The sequence below is a fragment of the Siphateles boraxobius genome, unplaced genomic scaffold (assembly GCF_051911475.1).
Source record: "Siphateles boraxobius isolate OS27281-9 unplaced genomic scaffold, OSU_SipBor_1 61, whole genome shotgun sequence".
Classification (NCBI taxonomy): Eukaryota; Metazoa; Chordata; class Actinopteri; order Cypriniformes; family Leuciscidae; genus Siphateles; species Siphateles boraxobius.
The window spans coordinates 8,437,075-8,455,896 of NW_027509188.1; the positions used below are offsets into that span (position 1 = coordinate 8,437,075).

General features: G+C 37.9%; 3 protein-coding genes across 5 annotated transcripts in view; 1 reads left to right on the plus strand and 2 right to left on the minus strand.

Annotated features, from left to right (window-relative positions):
* LOC143718445 (uncharacterized) overlaps nucleotides 1–5,553 on the plus strand; it is a 33,751-nt gene extending 28,198 nt beyond the window's left edge. The window contains exons 11-14 of the mRNA XM_077209506.1: nucleotides 35–993; nucleotides 1,341–1,499; nucleotides 1,654–1,750; nucleotides 5,336–5,553. Of these exons, the coding sequence (XP_077065621.1) occupies nucleotides 35–993; nucleotides 1,341–1,499; nucleotides 1,654–1,750; nucleotides 5,336–5,553 (1,433 nt within the window). The remainder of the gene's footprint in view (nucleotides 1–34; nucleotides 994–1,340; nucleotides 1,500–1,653; nucleotides 1,751–5,335) is intronic.
* LOC143718303 (tripartite motif-containing protein 16-like) overlaps nucleotides 1–18,822 on the minus strand; it is a 276,192-nt gene that overhangs the window by 170,702 nt on the left and 86,668 nt on the right. The gene's annotated exons all lie outside the window — the stretch shown is intronic.
* Nucleotides 1–18,822, minus strand: part of LOC143718341 (uncharacterized) — a 47,708-nt gene that overhangs the window by 27,732 nt on the left and 1,154 nt on the right. The window contains exons 3-6 of one of the 3 annotated variants that reach the window (XM_077209425.1): nucleotides 12,214–13,457; nucleotides 11,399–11,575; nucleotides 7,112–7,174; nucleotides 4,721–5,529 (exon numbers count right to left, since the gene is read on the minus strand). In XM_077209425.1, the coding sequence (XP_077065540.1) occupies nucleotides 12,346–13,457 (1,112 nt within the window). In that variant the 3' untranslated portion in view covers nucleotides 4,721–5,529; nucleotides 7,112–7,174; nucleotides 11,399–11,575; nucleotides 12,214–12,345. Of the gene's footprint in view, nucleotides 1–4,720; nucleotides 5,530–7,111; nucleotides 7,175–11,398; nucleotides 11,576–12,213; nucleotides 13,458–18,822 lie in introns of those variants that run through there. The other 2 variants (XM_077209427.1, XM_077209426.1) reach the window with 2 other exon arrangements.

Sequence of the window (18,822 nt, forward strand, 5' to 3'; positions counted from 1 at the left end):
AAGTGTAAAATTAATTGATTTTTCTCATTGTTAGGTTCACTGGACACAATGGAGACAAAAACTATACTTAGAGTGATAGTGAATGAAAATAACATACGGAAAATCACGCTGCATAGGAAACCACAAACTTTGGACACATTGATGGAAGAACTTGAAGAGAAGTTAGGTCTTCCATACAAGTTTTCTCTTCAGTACGAAGATGCTGATTTTAACAATGCACTAATCAACCTCACAGACATTGCAGATTTACCTGAGAGGCCCACCTTAAAGGTGATCTCTCTTGTACCATCTCCTACACCAAGTACAGCTGACACAGACATTGTATCTTTGTCTTCTGAAGAAGGGCCATCTCATGTACGCCAGGCTCAGTGGCCAGAGACATTTGAAATCCCCAATTTTCCTGTAGATATTGAGTTCAGATTGCGCCAAGGAAACCTTCTGTACATGAGAGACCAGACATATATGCAAGTTCCCAGGGACATGAAGCACGAAATTCTTGAAAAACTTGCTGAGTGTATGTACAGCTTCAAAGCATATCCCTGTGATGACGATTTCAATGATGTTGCATCTTCACTAGTCAAAAAACATCCATGCCTCACTGAACCAGGTTCCTCCACTGGATGGAACGGATGGAAGAACAGCCTCAAATTTAAAATGGGAAATTATAGAACGAAGCTACGACGAGCTGGATGCACAGATGTTCTTATGAACGTAGGGAAAAGGGGAAGCCAAGATCCTTTGAGAAGTGTTAAAAGGCCTAAACGATTTGAAATCAATTTTCTTCCAAATTATCCTTCTGGTGAGGATGACTGCAGCATGGAATCTAAACGCTTACAACTTGTGGAAGAAATGAAGAAATGTCATCCGAGTTCCACCCTGATATCACAGCTCATGGATTCCACTTTTTCCTTGAGAAGAAAAGAGGTTGTTGAGATCGAGCCTCCAGTAAAAGAGACTCTTCAAAGATGGCCATCACTCTTCACAGAAAGTCAAGTAAGTAACAATTAAACTACATCACCGAAAAATAAAGACGTCTCTTCATTTACTTACCCTCATGCCATCCCAGATGTATATGACTTTCTTCAGATAAAAATTCTTAAAAAAATAGTCCATCTCTGAGTATGAAAGAATGTGAAAGCTCTTAAAAGCACATACTATACAGTGATCATGACATTAATCCATATGAACTCTTTTTCTAAATATACATTTACGTTTATCTGAAGAATAGAGGTACATTTGGGATACTACGAGAGTGAGTAAATAAGGCAATTTTCAAGTATCCCTATAACACAGTAACCAAAAGCCTAATAGATATAACATTGTTCTTTTTCCTTTTACAGATCAATGCAGAGTTTATTCGCATCACAAGCAAAAACCTCAAGCAAGGATTTTTCACAGCACTTGATCAACATACAGCTCGATTTCTGGAAATTTTTGAATCCAAGAAAGGGGCAGTTGGAAAAAAACTTTCTGAATTTCTTAAGCAAATTAAGTCTGTGGTAAGCTTGTCTATGCTTATTTCTTAAACTAAATTCTGTAACTGTTATTTCATAAAATTTAATTCTATGTTATAAAACTTTTTTCCAGAGCAGTCATCACTTCATTTTAAAGTAGTTTATTCCGACTAATTTTAAATTTAATTTGGTTTTCCAGGGCACTGACATCACTGCTAATCGCACAGCAGTTCTTCGTGGACTTCCCCTCATTTTTGGAGAAGACACCTCAGACTTTTTCAAAACCATATTGGCAAGTACCATTCTCTGTATATTTCATTCTAAACTAATACCCCACACATACATCACATATAGCCATTCAATTATGCTTCATTCAACTATCCCAGAAACAGACCAGACACAAACTCTTCAAATGTAATTGTACATTTTCTTGTGTGTTTGTTCTGCCGTCCTAGTAGTGTGCATTGTTTTCTGAGGTCTAATTTTCACACAGTACTTTAACGTTTATCTGTTAGTTGAGTTGTATGTAGAACAGAAGGTGATGGTCCTGATTCTTTAAGTTACATGTACATTTGTGAGATTTCCTATTTGTAATGTAACCAGAATTTTAATATTTCTGTTCTTTTTTTATTAGGACAGTGATTGCGACACACCCCAGATTTCCATTGGGATTATAACTGTGATGACTGAAGAAACCCAGGATTCTTCACAAGCACTGCATTTAGAGGGTTCACACACAGCAATCATCCTAGAAGGAGTCATTGTTATTAGGGATGGGCATGATTAATCGACGATCGATTATTGATCATTAAGAATTTCGTCGATCACGTTAATTTGTTATCGATTATCATTAAACTAATGCTGCTGCGTTGCGTAGTGTGAGTGGAAAGTGAACGTGTTCCCCGGGCTGGTTGGTCAAGTTAGCGCGGAGGTACCTGTGCATCCCGGCAACGTCAGCCCCCTCAGAGCGGGTGTTTTCAGCGGCTGGACTGAAGCCTTGTTTACACTCGATGCGTCCGCACGAGCGCGAAGGTGAGCGCGGCAAAAATGACTTCATTGCGGTATTCGGTGTTTCACAGGCGAGCGCGTCGAGTATAAACGCCTCGTCTGTTTGGGGAGGTGCGCGCGCAGTCTGTGGAGACTCGCGCTGCAGAGCCAGGCGAAAGTGTAAACGAGGCTTGACGGTCAGGTTGCGGTGGCGTCTGACCTCAGATCATGTCATCAACATGCTTATCTTTCTCAACAAAAATCAGTAGACTGGTGTAGAAGTTGTATGTGAGTTATTAGTTATTTTTTATGAGGCTTTGTTAAGTAGCCTAGCCGAATTGATTGTTACAGTAGGTAGGCTAATCTTTCTCTCTCTCTTTCTCGACTCCGTTCTTGGATAGTTCTGAGTTACATTTTGACAAAACCTGTCAGATCTAAGTATTATTATGTTTTTGGTTAAGTTATTGTTTAACATGATTTTTTTTATTATTTATTATTTTGGAACAAACGAGGGTCTCTGTTTAAGAACGCAAACTCGCAGCTGCAGGTTCCGTTGCTTTCGAGCACCGCAGCGCATATATCTTCAAGTTTAGCCTAACCGAACGTCCAGTTTTACTGCCACAAGTTGATCATCTTGTAATAAAGATCCAATCGAGGAAAAACGCGCTGTATTTTTGTATTTTCATTGCATTTTTAATTTATAAAAAGTATATAATATAAAAATAAATAATGAATTTGAATATAAAAATATTAATGATTAATCGATAGTCGATCGTTAATTCTCCCGACGATCGACTAAGAAAATTTAATCGAATGCCCATCCCTAATTGTTATGGATGAACTTCAAAACCTTCCGGATGCCATGTGCCTACTTTTTGGGCTGATATATGCGCTCAATTTGAAGTACCCTCCACAGCTCAAGAACACCTTTGATTTTATTCAGAGAGTGTTTCTTTCTCTGGGACACAAATTCCTGAAGCCTAAACTACAGTCACTTAAAAACATGCTGCTCATGTAAGTAAATGTTGTTTCAGATTGAAAATTCTGTCATAATTTACACTCCCTCATCTTGTTTCAAACCCGTAACAGAAAGGGTCTAGTCTTAAAACAAATCATAAAGACATCTTAACAATCTTTTTAGATCTTTTAAGTTAGGGTTATCTGGACTTTCAATAGAGGGACATAAAACACTTAACTGGTTAATTTTTAATATTTGTATTTGTGTTTCAAAGACTATCCAAACTTACAGGTTTGTTACGAGATGTGGGAGAGTAAATTATGACAGATTTTTTCAGTTTAGTGGCTATCCCTTTACTATCCCTTTAAATTTGTGGTTGCAAAAAATATGTAAAATACACAAAACATTTCTAAATTGCCACTTGTCAACCTTGGTTGAAAATGTTTTTCTTGTTTTATAACAGTTGTATTGTTAAATACTTTTGTTTAACATTTTTTCCAATGCAACTTTTTTGTTTTAAAGTGTCAATTTTCCTGCATTACCCTAATGTTGATGCTTTTAAAAGGTCAACTGTTCTGTTCATTTCAGGTCAAATATTGTCAAATTCATTCATCAGTCATATTTAGAGTTTTTTTTGCTGTTTTTTTAGTTGCACTTGCACTGCACATTTGAGTTGCTTTAGGGTTAACAAGAATAACAATGTGCTTTTTGTGATTAAAATTGTTAGTTACATTAACAAAAAACTGTTTCATATTTAGGGGTGTCTGAATGACATTTAGTACATTGTAGTGCATAAAGACAATTGATGAGTAATAAAAAATGTTTTACCTGAGTTCAGTTTTGTCTTTTTGTCTTAACTTAATTTGTTTAGTTCAGCTTACTTCAAAATTTGTCTTTTTGTCTTAACTTAATTTGTTTAGTTCAGCTTACTTCAAAATTTTAAGGCAATCGGTTTCCTAATTTTTTCCTAGTAATGTGAACTCTAATAAGAAGTTAACACAACCAATGATTTTGAGTCAACTTTACTTGAGTATACTTGATTAACAAGTTGTCTATACAAATGCTATTAAGTTGCGCCAACTAAAAATTAATAAAATACTTTACTTGGAAAATTTAAGGCAATCGGTTTCCTCACTTTTTCTAAGTAAAGTCAACTTGTTACATTTTACAGTGTAAGAAACTCTTGAGGTGGTAATCCTGCAAAACTACCCTGTGTATAAACTATCTTCCAACAGATACTGTGATTTTCCAGGGTGTTTACGGTAGACACGATAATGCTGCAGCTTTTATGGTGCAAATATAATCCAATTGACCAATTAGATGAGAAAGATTAAAGAGTTTTATTGTCATTTGAGCCATATACAACAATACAGTAGAACTATATAAAAGTCTCTAAAGCCTTGATGCAGAATTAACGAAGTCTCAGACAGCCGTGAACACACTCAACAACATGTAGCACACAGATTAGAGGAAGATTGTGGCAGTACACAACAGACAGACAATACATACAACACAAGATATTAAGTATAATTAAGCAAATAATTAATGTTTTTCGTAATGGCAATGAGGTGTTGTTTTGTTTGCTGCTGTTGTACAAACATACAGTATTTTACTGTAAATAAGGACAAATTGAAACAGCCAGCTAAAATTTTTTGTCTATATAATGATGTAATAGACAAAAAAATGTTAATCTCTTATATATACATGTGAAATGTTATTGCTTTGAATGTGTCTTCTTTAAAATTCTGTCTTAAAGGGAAAGTTCAACTACTATTTTATTTTATATTGTACAGCACCTTGGTCAGCCTTGTTGTTGTCATTAAATGTGCTTTAGAACTGAACTGGACTGAAGATATTAAATGTAACAAGACTGATAGTCTAAGAGTAAAGGCTGTTGTGTTGCTGCACTTGATAATATTCTTGTGTGCAACTCCAGGTGACAGCGTTCTGTCTCAGAGCTGCATTTTGTCGGATGAAGGGATCCGAGGCTACTATAAAGCAGGATACCGAAACCTGGTGTCGGAGTACAGCCGCGTGGGAATCCTGGACCAGACGCAGTTCGAGCGTCTGGATGAGTGGGTGAATCAGGACCGGCACGAGGACACCAACACTGAGGAGTACGGACAACTCCTGCAGGGATTACAGGGAAAATGAACACCTCGTGATGAAGATGATGGTGGTGATGAAGATAATGGATATAGAAAGTATATAATGATTGATCTCTGCCCCTAAAATCGCATTTACGGCAAAAAAAAATAATAAAAAGCATTGTAGCAAGTCTATTCGTTATCATTTTAGTAATTGTAAGCATTTATTTCTAGGAAGCAGTGATAGAATACGAGCATTTAAAACCCGAAATCAATAAAAATGTCTAGAAACACTGTTCTATTGAAAAAATTTAAATGGGAGAAAAAGTGTTTTATTTCAGCTTTTCTTCAGTAGACTGACACTGCTCTGTAGTGTAGAAAAGCAACATGCCAAATTTGATGCTTATGAAAAGAGAAATAACACACTGTGGAATCAAATTATTTTACTTTGAATCATATAAGTTTTCATAATTAGTGAAATGAAGGGAGTGTTTCATAATCTAAATTTTACACATGTAAAACATGTAAAACATTTTGAATATGATTAATGGTGATGAAGAAGATATATAAAATAGAAAATAGGAAATGATTGATCTCTGCCCCTAAAAAAACAACAACTATTTTAGCAAGTAAAGATGACGATGTATTTGTGATTATTTTGGTCATTTAAAACATTTATTTCTAGGGAGGAGTGATAAAGCATTCAAAAAATCAAAATCAGTAAAAATGTCTAGAAACATTCTATTGAAAAAAATTACAATATGGCAAAAAAAATGTGTTTTATTTTAGTTACTTGTATTTTACTTTAAATCATATAATTCTTTATAATCAGTGAAATGAGTTTTTAATAATCAAAATTGTACACATGTAAAACGTTTTGTTACTAATCTGCATGATGCTGGTGAATGATTTATAATTGTGAATGATCTAATTTTCTGAAACTTTTGCCAATAAAATTTGATTATTTTAATTTTGTGCCTTTTTTTATTCTTAACAAGAGGTTATCATGTCCACTTACCCATCATTAAATAAGCAACGCAGAAACTAGGAAAGAGAAAAAGACTAAACACATGGTGGAATTGACCAAATATACAAAATAAGAAAAATAAAAAGGAACCGTAAATGATACATGGAGTTATAAATATATAAAGTTTTTAGTTTTATTAAATTTGAGATTTTAGAAGATAATTAAAAATATTTTACAATTAAAAAAATCACTCTATAATCAGTGCTTGTATTTGGTTATATATGTAACTTAATACATAGCAAATTAATTTGTATCTTTAGCAATGCAATATTGCTATAGCTTGCAATCCACTGTCTGTATATACTAGTGTTGGGTCCAAGTCCACCTTTGTCGAGTCCGAGTACCAATCAAGTCCGAGTCGGACTTGAGTCCGAGTCCTAAACATCAGAGTTCGGCGAGTCCACAAAGTCCTGCCCCTCTTAGTTACTGTTATACGACAAGCGGTTCCGCTCTCACTCCAGACATCACGTTCTCACAGAGTGAAAAATATATTGCAGAGCGAAGAGGACACAAACAATGCGCCAACAGACAAGACAGAGCAGGTTACATTTGGTATGAAATAAAATTGTCATTTCTGTGAAATTCAAACAATAAATACCATTTTGTGGTGCTTTAATGTGTAGCGCCTCAGGTCAAGCAGCACGTGAACTGATCATCTCTTCTAGTTATAGTGCAAAAATAAACATGAATGAACATCAGAACTTCAAAAAGACGTCAATACACACCATTTTTCAGGTTCAAATCCACTGACAGGTTTTGTTTTGTTTGTCAGACAAAAAAGGTGGATATCTGCATTATGATTGGTCAGATCGGCTGTCAATCAAACTCTGGAGAAAGGTCTCGACACTGAGCTCTTAAATTAATGTTAACCTTTACAAAAGGATTACAATGTATAGTTGCAGTCATACGTTTACCTGTTGTACATCTTTCAGAAACTGCAAGGTAATACTGAAGAAAGCAACACAATGTAAACTTTTGAGCAAGATTATGGTGATGTGTACATTTTTCTTATTTTCTTTTACGTGTTAATATCTTATTTAGCCTCTGAAGGGCAGTACTAAATTAATTGATTATTTTTTAAACAAAACAAGAATGATTTACACTAATTTACACCCCCTGGTTCTTAATGGATGTTTCCTCCTTAAGCATCACTGAACGTTTGCGGCGTATGTAATAGTTGTAATATGTAATAGCAAAATGTTGCTATGGTTATCACGTTCTCATGTTGCTATGGTTACTACACTCACCTAAAGGATTATTAGGAACACCATACTAATACTGTGTTTGACCCCCTTTGGGCTTCAGAACTGCCTTAACTCTACGTGGCATTGATTCAACAAGGTGCTGAAAGCATTCTTTAGAAATGTTGGCCCATATTGATAGGATAGCATCTTGCAGTTGATGGAGATTTGTGGGATGCACATCCAGGGCAGGAAGCTCCCGTTCCACCACATCCCAAAGATGCTCTATTGGGTTGAGATCTGGTGACTGTGGGGGCCATTTTAGTACAGTGAACTCATTGTCATGTTCAGGAAACCAATTTGAAATGATTCGAGCTTTGTGACATGGTGCATTATCCTGCTGGAAGTAGGCATCAGAGGATGGGTACATGATGGCCATAAAGGGATGGACATGGTCAGAAACAATGCTCAGGTAGGCCGTGGCATTTAAACGATGCCCAATTGGCACTAAGGGGCCTAAAGTGTGCCAAGAAAACATCCCCCACACCATTACACCAGCACCACCACCAGCCTGCACAGTGGTAACAAGGCATGATGGATCCATGTTCTCATTCTGTTTACGCCAATTTCCGACTCTACCATCTGAATGTCTCAACAGAAATCGAGACTCATCAGACCAGGCAACATTTTTCCAGTCTTCAACTGTCCAATTTTGGTGAGCTCTTGCAAATTGTAGCCTCTTTTTCCTATTTGTAGTGGAGATGAGTGGTACCCGGTGGGGTCTTCTGCTGTTGTAGCCCATCCGCCTCAAGGTTGTGCGTGTTGTGGCTTCACAAATGCTTTGCTACATACCTCGGTTGTAACGAGTGGTTATTTCAGTCAAAGTTGCTCTTCTATCAGCTTGAATCAGTCAGCCCATTCTCCTCTGACCTCTAGCATGAACAAGGCATTTTCGACCACAGGACTGCCGCATACTGGATGTTTTTCCCTTTTTACACCATTCTTTGTGAACCCTAGAAATGGTTGTGCGTGAAAATCCCAGTAACTGAGCAGATTGCGAAATACTCAGACCGGTCCGTCTGGCACCAACAACCATGCCACGCTCAAAATTGCTTACATTCCCATTCTGACATTCAGTTTGGAGTTCAGGAGATTGTCTTGACCAGGAGCACACCCCTAAATGCATTGAAGCAACTGCCATGTGATTGGTTGATTAGATAATTGCATTAATGAGAAATTGAACAGGTGTTCCTAATAACCCTTTAGGTGAGTGTATATTATAATGTATATTATAAGATATAATATACAGGTCCTTCTCAAAAAATTAGGATATTGTGATAAAGTTCATTATTTTCCATAATGTAATGATAAAAAATTAAACGTTCATATATTTTAGATTCATTGCACACCAACTGAAATATTTCAGGTATTTTATTGTTTTAATACTGATGATTTTGGCATACAGCTCATGAAAACCCAAAATTCCTATCTCAAAAATTTAGCATATCATGAAAAGGGTCTCTAAACGAGCTATTAACCTAATCATCTGAATCAACTAATTAACTCTAAACACCTGCAAAAGATTCCTGAGGCTTTTGAAAACTCCCAGCCTGTTTCATTACTCAAAACCGCAATCATGGGTAAGACTGCCGACCTGACCGCTGTCCAGAAGGCCATCATTGATACCCTCAAGCAAGAGGGTAAGACACAGAAAGAAATTTCTGAACAAATAGGCTGTTCCCAGAGTGCTGTATCAAGGCACCTCAGTGGGAAGTCTGTGGGAAGGAAAAAGTGTGGCAAAAAACGCTGCACAACGAGAAGAGGTGACCGGACCCTGAGGAAGATTGTGGAGAAGGACCGATTCCAGACCTTGGGGGACCTGCGGCAGCAGTGGACTGAGTCTGGAGTAGAAACATCCAGAGCCACTGTGCACAGGCGTGTGCAGGAAATGGGCTACAGATGCCGCATTCCCCAGGTCAAGCCACTTTTGAACCAGAAACAGCGGCAGAAGCGCCTCACCTGGGCTACAGAGAAGCAGCACTGGACTGTTGCTCAGTGGTCCTACGTACTTTTTTCGGATGAAAGCTAATTTTGCATGTGATTCGGAAATCAAGGTGCCAGAGTCTGGAGGAAGTCTGGAGGAAGACTGGGGAGAAGGAAATGCCAAAATGCCTGAAGTCCAGTGTCAAGTACCCACAGTCAGTGATGGTCTGAGGTGCCATTTCAGCTGCTGGTGTTGGTCCACTGTGTTTTAACAAGGGCAGGGTCAATGCAGCTAGCTATCAGGAGATTTTGGAGCACTTCATGCTTCCATCTGCTGAAAAGCTTTATGGAGATGAAGATTTCATTTTTCAGCACGACCTGGCACCTGCTCACAGTGCCAAAACCACTGGTAAATGGTTTACTGACCATGGTATTACTGTGCTCAATTGGCCTGCCAACTCTCCTGACCTGAATCCCATAGAGAATCTGTGGGATATTGTGAAAATAAAGTTGAGAGACGCAAGACCCAACACTCTGGATGAGCTTAAGGCCGCTATCGAAGCATCCTGGGCCTCCATTACACCTCAGCAGTGCCACAGGCTGATTGCCTCCATGCCACGCCGCATTGAAGCAATCATTTCTGCAAAAGGATTCCCAACCAAGTATTGAGTGCATAACTGAACATAATTATTTGAAGGTTGACTTTTTTGGTATTAAAAACACTTCTTTTATTGGTCGGATGAAATATGCTAATTTTTTATGATAGGAATTTTGGGTTTTCATGAGCTGTATGTCAAAATCATCAGTATTAAAACAATACGAGACCTGAAATATTTCAATTGGTGTGCAATGAATCTAAAATATATGAAAGTTTAATTTTTATTACATTATTACATTATGGAAAATAATGAACTTTATCACAATCTGCTAATTTTTTGAGAAGGACCTCTATATATTTAAAGATATTTACTTTAAAAAACAAAGTAAAATCATTCACTGGCTTACCATGATTACTCGATGAGGTAAGACTACGAGTAAGACACCTCTGGCCACTGGCTAGGGTTGTTACCTCAATTTGACGGTGGGAGAATGAAGGGACATGTTTTTAAATTGACCAAATTAAGTTTGTTGATGTATCTTTCACGCTCTATGGCAGGCAGGGAAAAGGTTTTTATTTTCCCCTAAAAGTGGGCGTGAATCTGTTCAGAGACATTCTATGACGTTGCGCCGGTTGTGCGTATAGACTGAACGATATAGTTGTGCCATCTCTACTGTTGTGATATCATCGTAAACGCACACAAACAAATGCACAAAACTGGAGCATGGGAGCATATTGATTGGATGGTTTCTCAGCATGTGAATGTTTTTCACTGCAAGACAAAGAAGTCTGTTTCTAGCGGGTTTTGGTGTCTCGTGTCACAATTCCAATGACGCTGAAATAGATGATTCTCTCTGACCAATCAGTGATATGCAGTGTTTACACATCCCATTTTAGTATCGGTACGGCTCGCTAGGAACCACAACCGAGGTGGTATTATTTAAGTGAGCCGCACCGGCTGTACCATGGAGTGGAAATGTTCCATTAAAGGGTTAGTTCACCCCAAAATTTTAATTCTATGTTACACTTTATTTTGAGGTGTCACTGTTGAATTCTGGTGTTAAGCATTCATTTGTTTTGGTATTGTAGCAATGTTACTTACTGTACTATAAACTTTTCTCACCAGTAAATGACACATGTTGTATTGCAGTAATGTTGTCTCCGGTCTTCTGGGCTGTGCTTTCAGGAGACGTGGCTTTGGACAGCGGTTTGCAGGGAGGGTGGGAAGTACGCTTTTACTGCTATCAGGCTAAAGTTAGCATTTTCCCAGATGTCCTACAGCACCTTTAAGTTTTGTGGACTGTTAATGGAGGAACATAAATCTCACATTTCATTAAAAAAATACATTTATTTTTGTTTAGATGATGAACTAAAATCTTACAAGTTTGGAATAACATGAATGTGAGTAATTGGGAAATGCTTCCTTTTACAGTATTTTAACTTACGTGTACTTACCTAAGAAAGTACTGGGTAATAATGCTTAATTTTACATTGCGTTAATAGAATAAAATAGGTTTAGGGGTAGGTTCAGAGTTAGTACCTAGTTATTACCCAGTTATTGTAATTACTATAACAAGTACATAGTATGTACATTGGGAACAGGACTGTAAAAGGAAGCGTTACCAGTAATTGATGACTTCATTTTTTGGGTGAACTAACTCTTTAAGACTTTCTTTATGACTGAAACCCTTTTTCACAGTGATTGCATGTGAACGGCTTCTATCCAGTGTGAATTCTCATGAGAGGCTTGAGGTTTCCTTTAAGTTTAAAACGCTTTCCACAGTGATAACACGTGAAACGCTGCTCTCCAATGTGAGTTATGTGCCTCTTAAGGTGTTTCTATTCTGTTAACTTCTCCCTCAATTACGACATCTAAAACAGCTCTCTCTGGCAAATCCTTATGTTGCAATTAAGGGTTTCTTTACATGTGTAACTGACGTGAAAGTGTGAACTCGCATCTGAAGGCTTTCTTTTCAAGAAACGTTCTTCCCACACAGTTTGCAGGTGTAAGGACACACTTTCCAGTGTGAATTATCATGTGGACTTCAAGGTTTTCTTTTCAGATGAAACTTATTCATTACTGCAGGTCAACAGCTTTTTTCCAGTGTGAATTCTCATGTGCCTTTTAAGGCTTCCTTTTTCAGTAAAACTTTTTCCACACTGTTGGCAGATGTAAGGCTTCTCTCCAATGTGAATTCTCATGTGAACTTTAAGGTTTCCTTGTTGAGAGAAACTCTTTCCACATTGTTGGCAGGCGAAAGGCTTCACTCCAGTGTGAATTCTCATGTGGATTTCAAGGTGTCCCGTTTCAGTGAAATTCTTTCCACACAATTTGCAGGTAAAAGGCTTCTTTCCGTTGTGAATTCTCATGTGCCTTGCAAGGCTTCCTTTTTCAGTGAAACTCTTTCCACACTGTTGGCAGCTGTAAAGCTTTTCTCCAGTATGAATCCTCACGTGGGCTTTAAGGTGACCTTTTACAGTGAAACTTTTTCCACACTGAGGGCATGTGTAAGGCTTTTCTCCAGAGTGAATTCTCATGTGGATGTTAAGGGTTCCTTGTTGAGTAAAACTTTTTCCACACTCATGGCATTCAAAAGGCTTCTCTCCAGTGTGAATTTTCATGTGCCTGGTAAGGCGGTTCATGCCTGAGAAACTCTTTCCACACTGATGACAACAGTTCTCTCTTGAATGAATCCTGAAATGGTTATAAAGGTTTACTTTACGTGTGAATCTCTTTCCACACTGATCACATGTGAACGGCTTCTCTCCAGTGTGAATGCTTAAGTGATAGCTAAGGTTTAGTTCTGTTCTGAACCTCTTTCCACACTGTTGGCAGGTGTAAGGCTTCTCTCCATTGTGAATTTTCATGTGGACTTTAAGGTGTCCATTTTGAGTGAAACTTACTCCACACTGTTGGCAGGTGAAAGGCTTCTCTCCATTGTGAATTCTCATGTGCATTTTAAGGTTTCCATGACGACTGAAACTCTTTACACATATAAAGCAAGTTAAAGAATTTCTAGTTCCTGTCTTTTGAGCTATATTTTGTGAGGAAGAAATATACTTTTCAGTCTGTAAGCAACTAAAAGATTTTTCTCCAGTTATGAAATTAGGATGTTTCTCATGCTGCTCTTTCTCTTCATTTTCATTCAGGTCTTCACTCTCCTCTTTCAGCAGCATCAGGTCTAAGACAAAGGCAAAAAGAGGCATATACAAATTTAGGCATTTAAAACATCAAAGCCAACAACATGTATGCTAGATCATATACCCACTAAGATACTGAAAGAAATGTGACCTGTAACCTAAGAAACTATTCTCAATGCTGGTAACTCTTTGCTCTTTTACAGAAAAAAGTTTCAGTGATTTTAGTCAGGATTTAAGCCCTATTGTATTACTTATGATCACAGCTGAATCTCTTTCCTAGTGCAATTAGGTCTTTCAACAACAGAGCATGACAATCTCCTGGATAGCGAAGGATGTAAAGTCATTGAATAAACTTTGCCGCAAAACTTAACTTATAATATGAGACTCAACGTAAAAAGAAAACTCAGTAAGAGGAAGAAGTAAATGAGACTGGTGTAGTTAGATGGCTTGAATGAAACTGTTAACCCATTTTCTGCGATGTGTCTTCTGATGTTTTGTTAGTGTTCTGAGATTTTAAACTCAAAACGTTTGTCCAGCTTCCCGAAGCCAATTAGACTTTGTCTTTAGCACAGGGTGTGACTATTCCTCCTTCTTCTACATAAATTACATGTTATCTGACTAGTTACATGTCTTAACTGTCCCGCTCTAGTAGAGTACAATTCGGACATGATTTCTATAAATAAATACATTTTGATACATTTCTTTCAAGTCATCTTTTGTCTTATGAGCAGATGATCATATTCATATGATTAGTATGACCTCTGTTTGGTTTAGTTAAATGTATGATACTTGCATTGCCTTAGCCGTTGAACAATGAAAGTCTTGATTGTTCAATAGTTTGATGATAGTGAAGTTGCAATCAGATACTTCCCGGTTGAGTGAAAAGTAGCCCCGTTTAAATGCCTCTTTGTGACATGCGCACACTGCTTTTTAAAAGCCCTCATACACTGTTTTCTCTCACGTTGGATAGTGGTCTCCCATCACCCATGACTTTGTCCATTTGCTCAGAGAAGGGGAAGTTTGTAGGATCCAATCCAGTCCTGTTGTTATGCATTTTAGCTTTGTTATACATCGACTTTAAAGTTTTCCATCTGTTTTTTTTTAATACTGATCAATACGTTTGTCTCCGTCGCACTCCAGTTTAATTTCGTCGCTGCTACCATTTTTTATTATAATCAGTCCCTCCAGGATTTCGCGATGTTCCGATCGTAACAATTAACGCAACTTCAACAAATCCCCGTAAATTCAGTGCGACTTGCAATTTTGACCAATCACCGCAACTTTTGTGCAACTTTGACCAATCATTGTGGTCTCCTGCAAAGCGTCGTCCACTTTCCTCACACAATGGGCGACGCACTCTCCTCACACAACGGGCGACGCACTCTTTTTTAAAAAATAGGTTAAAAGTAAAACACATTTCAAAGTTACATGCAACATTATGTTTTGCAGCTAGGCGGGCATTATAACGTGCGTTACAAAGTGAGCACATTTGTCTCTGAAGTAAAGGATGGACTACAATAGAGCAGATGGTGAACAGTGTTTTCTCTGGAACATGGTAAGTCCCTTTGGGGTGGACTTTGGGCTTTTTCACTTTGTAAACCTATAACATGCACAAAAAAGATATATAACAATAAAAGAAAATTCCAGCTCCTCTGTGAGAGACAAGACCGGTGCGTCTCACAGGTGTCGCTCATCAGTAATCACTCGCGTCGTTCTCCTGCGGTCCTAAGTCTCGTCCTGCTCACCACAGTAAACATAATGAATGGCGACTGTAGAAAGCAAAAGCCGGATCCCGGACATCTTTGGCGATCTCGAAATCCAGGGCAGACTTGTCACAGAGACTCACTAGTAGATAGCCTTGTTGTTTAACTGCGCTCTCTTACCCGTAGGGCGTGGCTTGGGAATGGCAAATTCAAAAATAATTTCACATTTCTACTACATAAATGACCCATTTTAAATACACATTCATCTTTACAGAGGTGAAGCATCCCTTCAAAGGGTTAGTTCACCCAAAAATGAAAATTAAGTTATTAATTACTCACCCCCATGCTGTACCAACCCCGTAAGACCTTCGTTCATCTTCGGAACACAAATGAAGATATTTTTGATTAAATCTGAGAGGTGGATCACTGCTACATAGGCTGCCTAAGGGAATGAAACTTGACGGCCCAGAAAGTCATTAAAGAAAATGTTTAAATATTCCATGTGCCTACAGTGGCTCAACTATAAGTTTATCAAGCGACGAGAATACTTTTTTTCCGGAAAAAAAAACATAACGACTTTGTTCGACTATTCCTTTTCTTCCTTGTGGGCCTGAGACGAGAGTTCAAGAGATTTCCACGACGCATGCGCGAGAACTGAACTAGAAGTATTAGAAGAAGAACGTTCTCTTCTCAGTTCTCGCGCATGCGTCGTGGAAATCTCTTGAACTCTCGTCTCAGGCCCACAAGGAAGAAAAGGAATAGTCGAATAAAGTCGTTATTTATGGGGGTTTTTTCGGGAAAAAAGTATTCTCGTCGCTTGATAAACTTATAGTTGAGCCACTGTAGGCACATGGAATATTTAAACATGTTCTTTAATGACTTTCTGGGCCGTCAAGTTTCATTCCCTCTGGCAGCCTATGTAGCAGTGATCCACCTCTCAGATTTAATCAAAAATATTTCCATTTGTGTTCCGAAGATGAACGAAGGTCTTACGGGGTTGGTACAGCATGGGGGTGAGTAATTAATGACTTAATTTTCATTTTTGGGTGAACTAACCCTTTAAGTAAAAATCTATCAACCTTTGCCGTTTTAACCAATAAAAACAAATGTCAAAAACATCGCAACTTTCATCGCAACTTTTTAGAAAAGTGGCCGCAACATCAGGCATTTTAGGCCGCAACACACAAAAAAGGCCCGCGAAATTCGGGAGGGACTGACTAAAGCCGCATTATGAAAACAGGTCGTTGGGAGACACCGCTTTTGATTTATGGGTATTTAAAAAAAAGGAGTGGATGGATTTTTATCACTGCTGGGTGGTTGTGTACACACACTGCCATCACACATTTATGTCCAAACACCATGCAAAAGTGAATTTTGCATAATAGGTCCCCTTTAAATGTAATACAAGAGTAAGGGAATGTAATTACAGCCATTTGTGTTATAAATCTACGGTTGTTTAAACTACTGATTAAGTTAAGTAACTACATTCTCACACTCAGGGATTTGAACTGTCCTTGGCTAGATGTGAACTCTTAAAGGTGCAATGTGTAAAAATTTTGAGTATCTATTAACAGAAATGCAATATGACATCCATAACTATGTTTTCAGTGGTGTATAAATAACTTACTTAATAAACCGTTATGTTTTTATTACCTTAGAATGAGACATTTATATCTACATAAGCACGGACACCCCCTTCAATGAAGGTCGACATATTGTGCATTGTGACGTCATGTTTCTACCGTAGCCGAACGCGAACAAACAGCGCTAAAGAGCACGTTTCGTCACTACCTTGAGAGAGAAGCAGCAGAAAGCTAGAAGCTAGCCATAAACACCGTGGGTAGTGACTTTTCCCTTATCAGTGGTGTAAAATATGTAGTTGGATTGTTTCATGTAACTTAGTTCTTCTCCCTCGCTGTGTTATGGCTTTGCTATGTGGGGATAAATGTGCTGGTTACGTTCGTGAGACAGCTGATTAGTACTCTTGTCATTGACTGTAAAACAGCGTTACAGGAATCACCAACCCGTCGATCGCGGTCGACAAGTCGATCTTGGAAGCATTTTAAGTCGATCGCGAAGAGTTTTCAAAATCAGAGAAAAAGAGCCTATTGTGTGTAGTAAATGGTGTCTAGGGGATGCGGAGGCGCGCGCGCTGTTACAATCATGTCATTTTTGCCGCGCGCACCTTTGGGCTCATGCGGACGCGTCGAGTTTAAACAAGGCTTTAGCTTTAACCAGCTCAGCCACAGTAACAGCTCATATTTAGCCAGCTAAACTTTTACTACCCTGTTAGAAAAAATATATAGTTGCATAGTTTCATGTGGTTCTTCTCCCTCGCTGTATTATGGGTTTGCTAAGGTATGTGCTGGTTACGTTTGTGAGACAATCAGCTGATTACTATTATTATATTATATATTAAGACCCTTGATCCTCACCTGACTATGGCTTTGTAAACTTTATCCATGATGTGGTTTATAATAACAAACTATCATTTAGATGGAAGTGAATCAATCATAACTAACTTTAGCTGGAAAAAACATTTTTCAAGAGCCACTATAAAACCAAACCAATCTCTGTTACCTTAAATTATATCTTTATCTCTGTAAAGCTGCTTTGAAACAATCTACATTGTATGTATGCTTTATGCAAAATAAATGCTTTTGTGGGATATTGTTACATAATAAGGTGATAGAAATAGAATATTTTTATTGTATAAAATTAATCTGAACTGAAAACACTAATTGTTTTTTCTAATTTAATGCGTGATGTCGTAATAACAAAAGCCCAAGGTGGAAGCAGGATCGTCTCAGGTTGAAGTAGCATTAGTATTTGTCTAGTAATGTGATCTCAACATGTCTGTTCAATGGAGGCCACCAGCTCAGTGTCAAATGTAACCGCATTAATTAGGAAACTCTTCAAAATTATTACTAATTTCTGTAGAGCTGGATATTTTAATAAGTATCAAATGGGGCTGGGCGATAAAACGATAACGATAATTATCGCGATATAATTTTTCTCGATAAAACGATATCAAGAGTTCGATAAATGTTCGATAATGTGTATGCGCCAAAAGCGGAACGAAACTCATTTGAACCGCGCGCCACACGGACCATTTATCCGGGCAGCTCAAAGTCCAAATGGCAGCGCAGCGCGAGCTCACTAGAGCAAATGTGTTTACTCCTTTCTGTTACTGTCTATGGTTTATTCTGATCGGTCTCGCTCACGAGATCCAGTGAGAAGCGCTTGAACACAAACCAGTTTAAAGGAAGATGAAACAGCGCTGACAAACAGGAGAAACACTGTGCGCAACGATTCAGTCAGAAGGCTTTTCCATCTACAAATTCCCATCATGTACCATGGATTTACTGTGACGTTAGTCTAGTCATATTAACTGCACCATGAAATGTGGGATATACATATTGAATTGTATTATATTATTAATGTAGACAACGTATTAAATGACTAATGGAATATAATTACAGTATTTAATAATGTATTTAGGCAACTGTTTTTCATACAAATACCATAGAAACCGTAAAGTTACATTTTGCCATGATGTGAGGTGCTATAGGCTATGCCTGGTTTTATCTGTGGTTATCATGATCTAAATGCCTGATACTGGATGACCAATTGTTCATTTTAATAAAACTTAAAGTCAGAATATTACATTTTACCAAATAAAAATGTGGTTGTGAATTTTTTT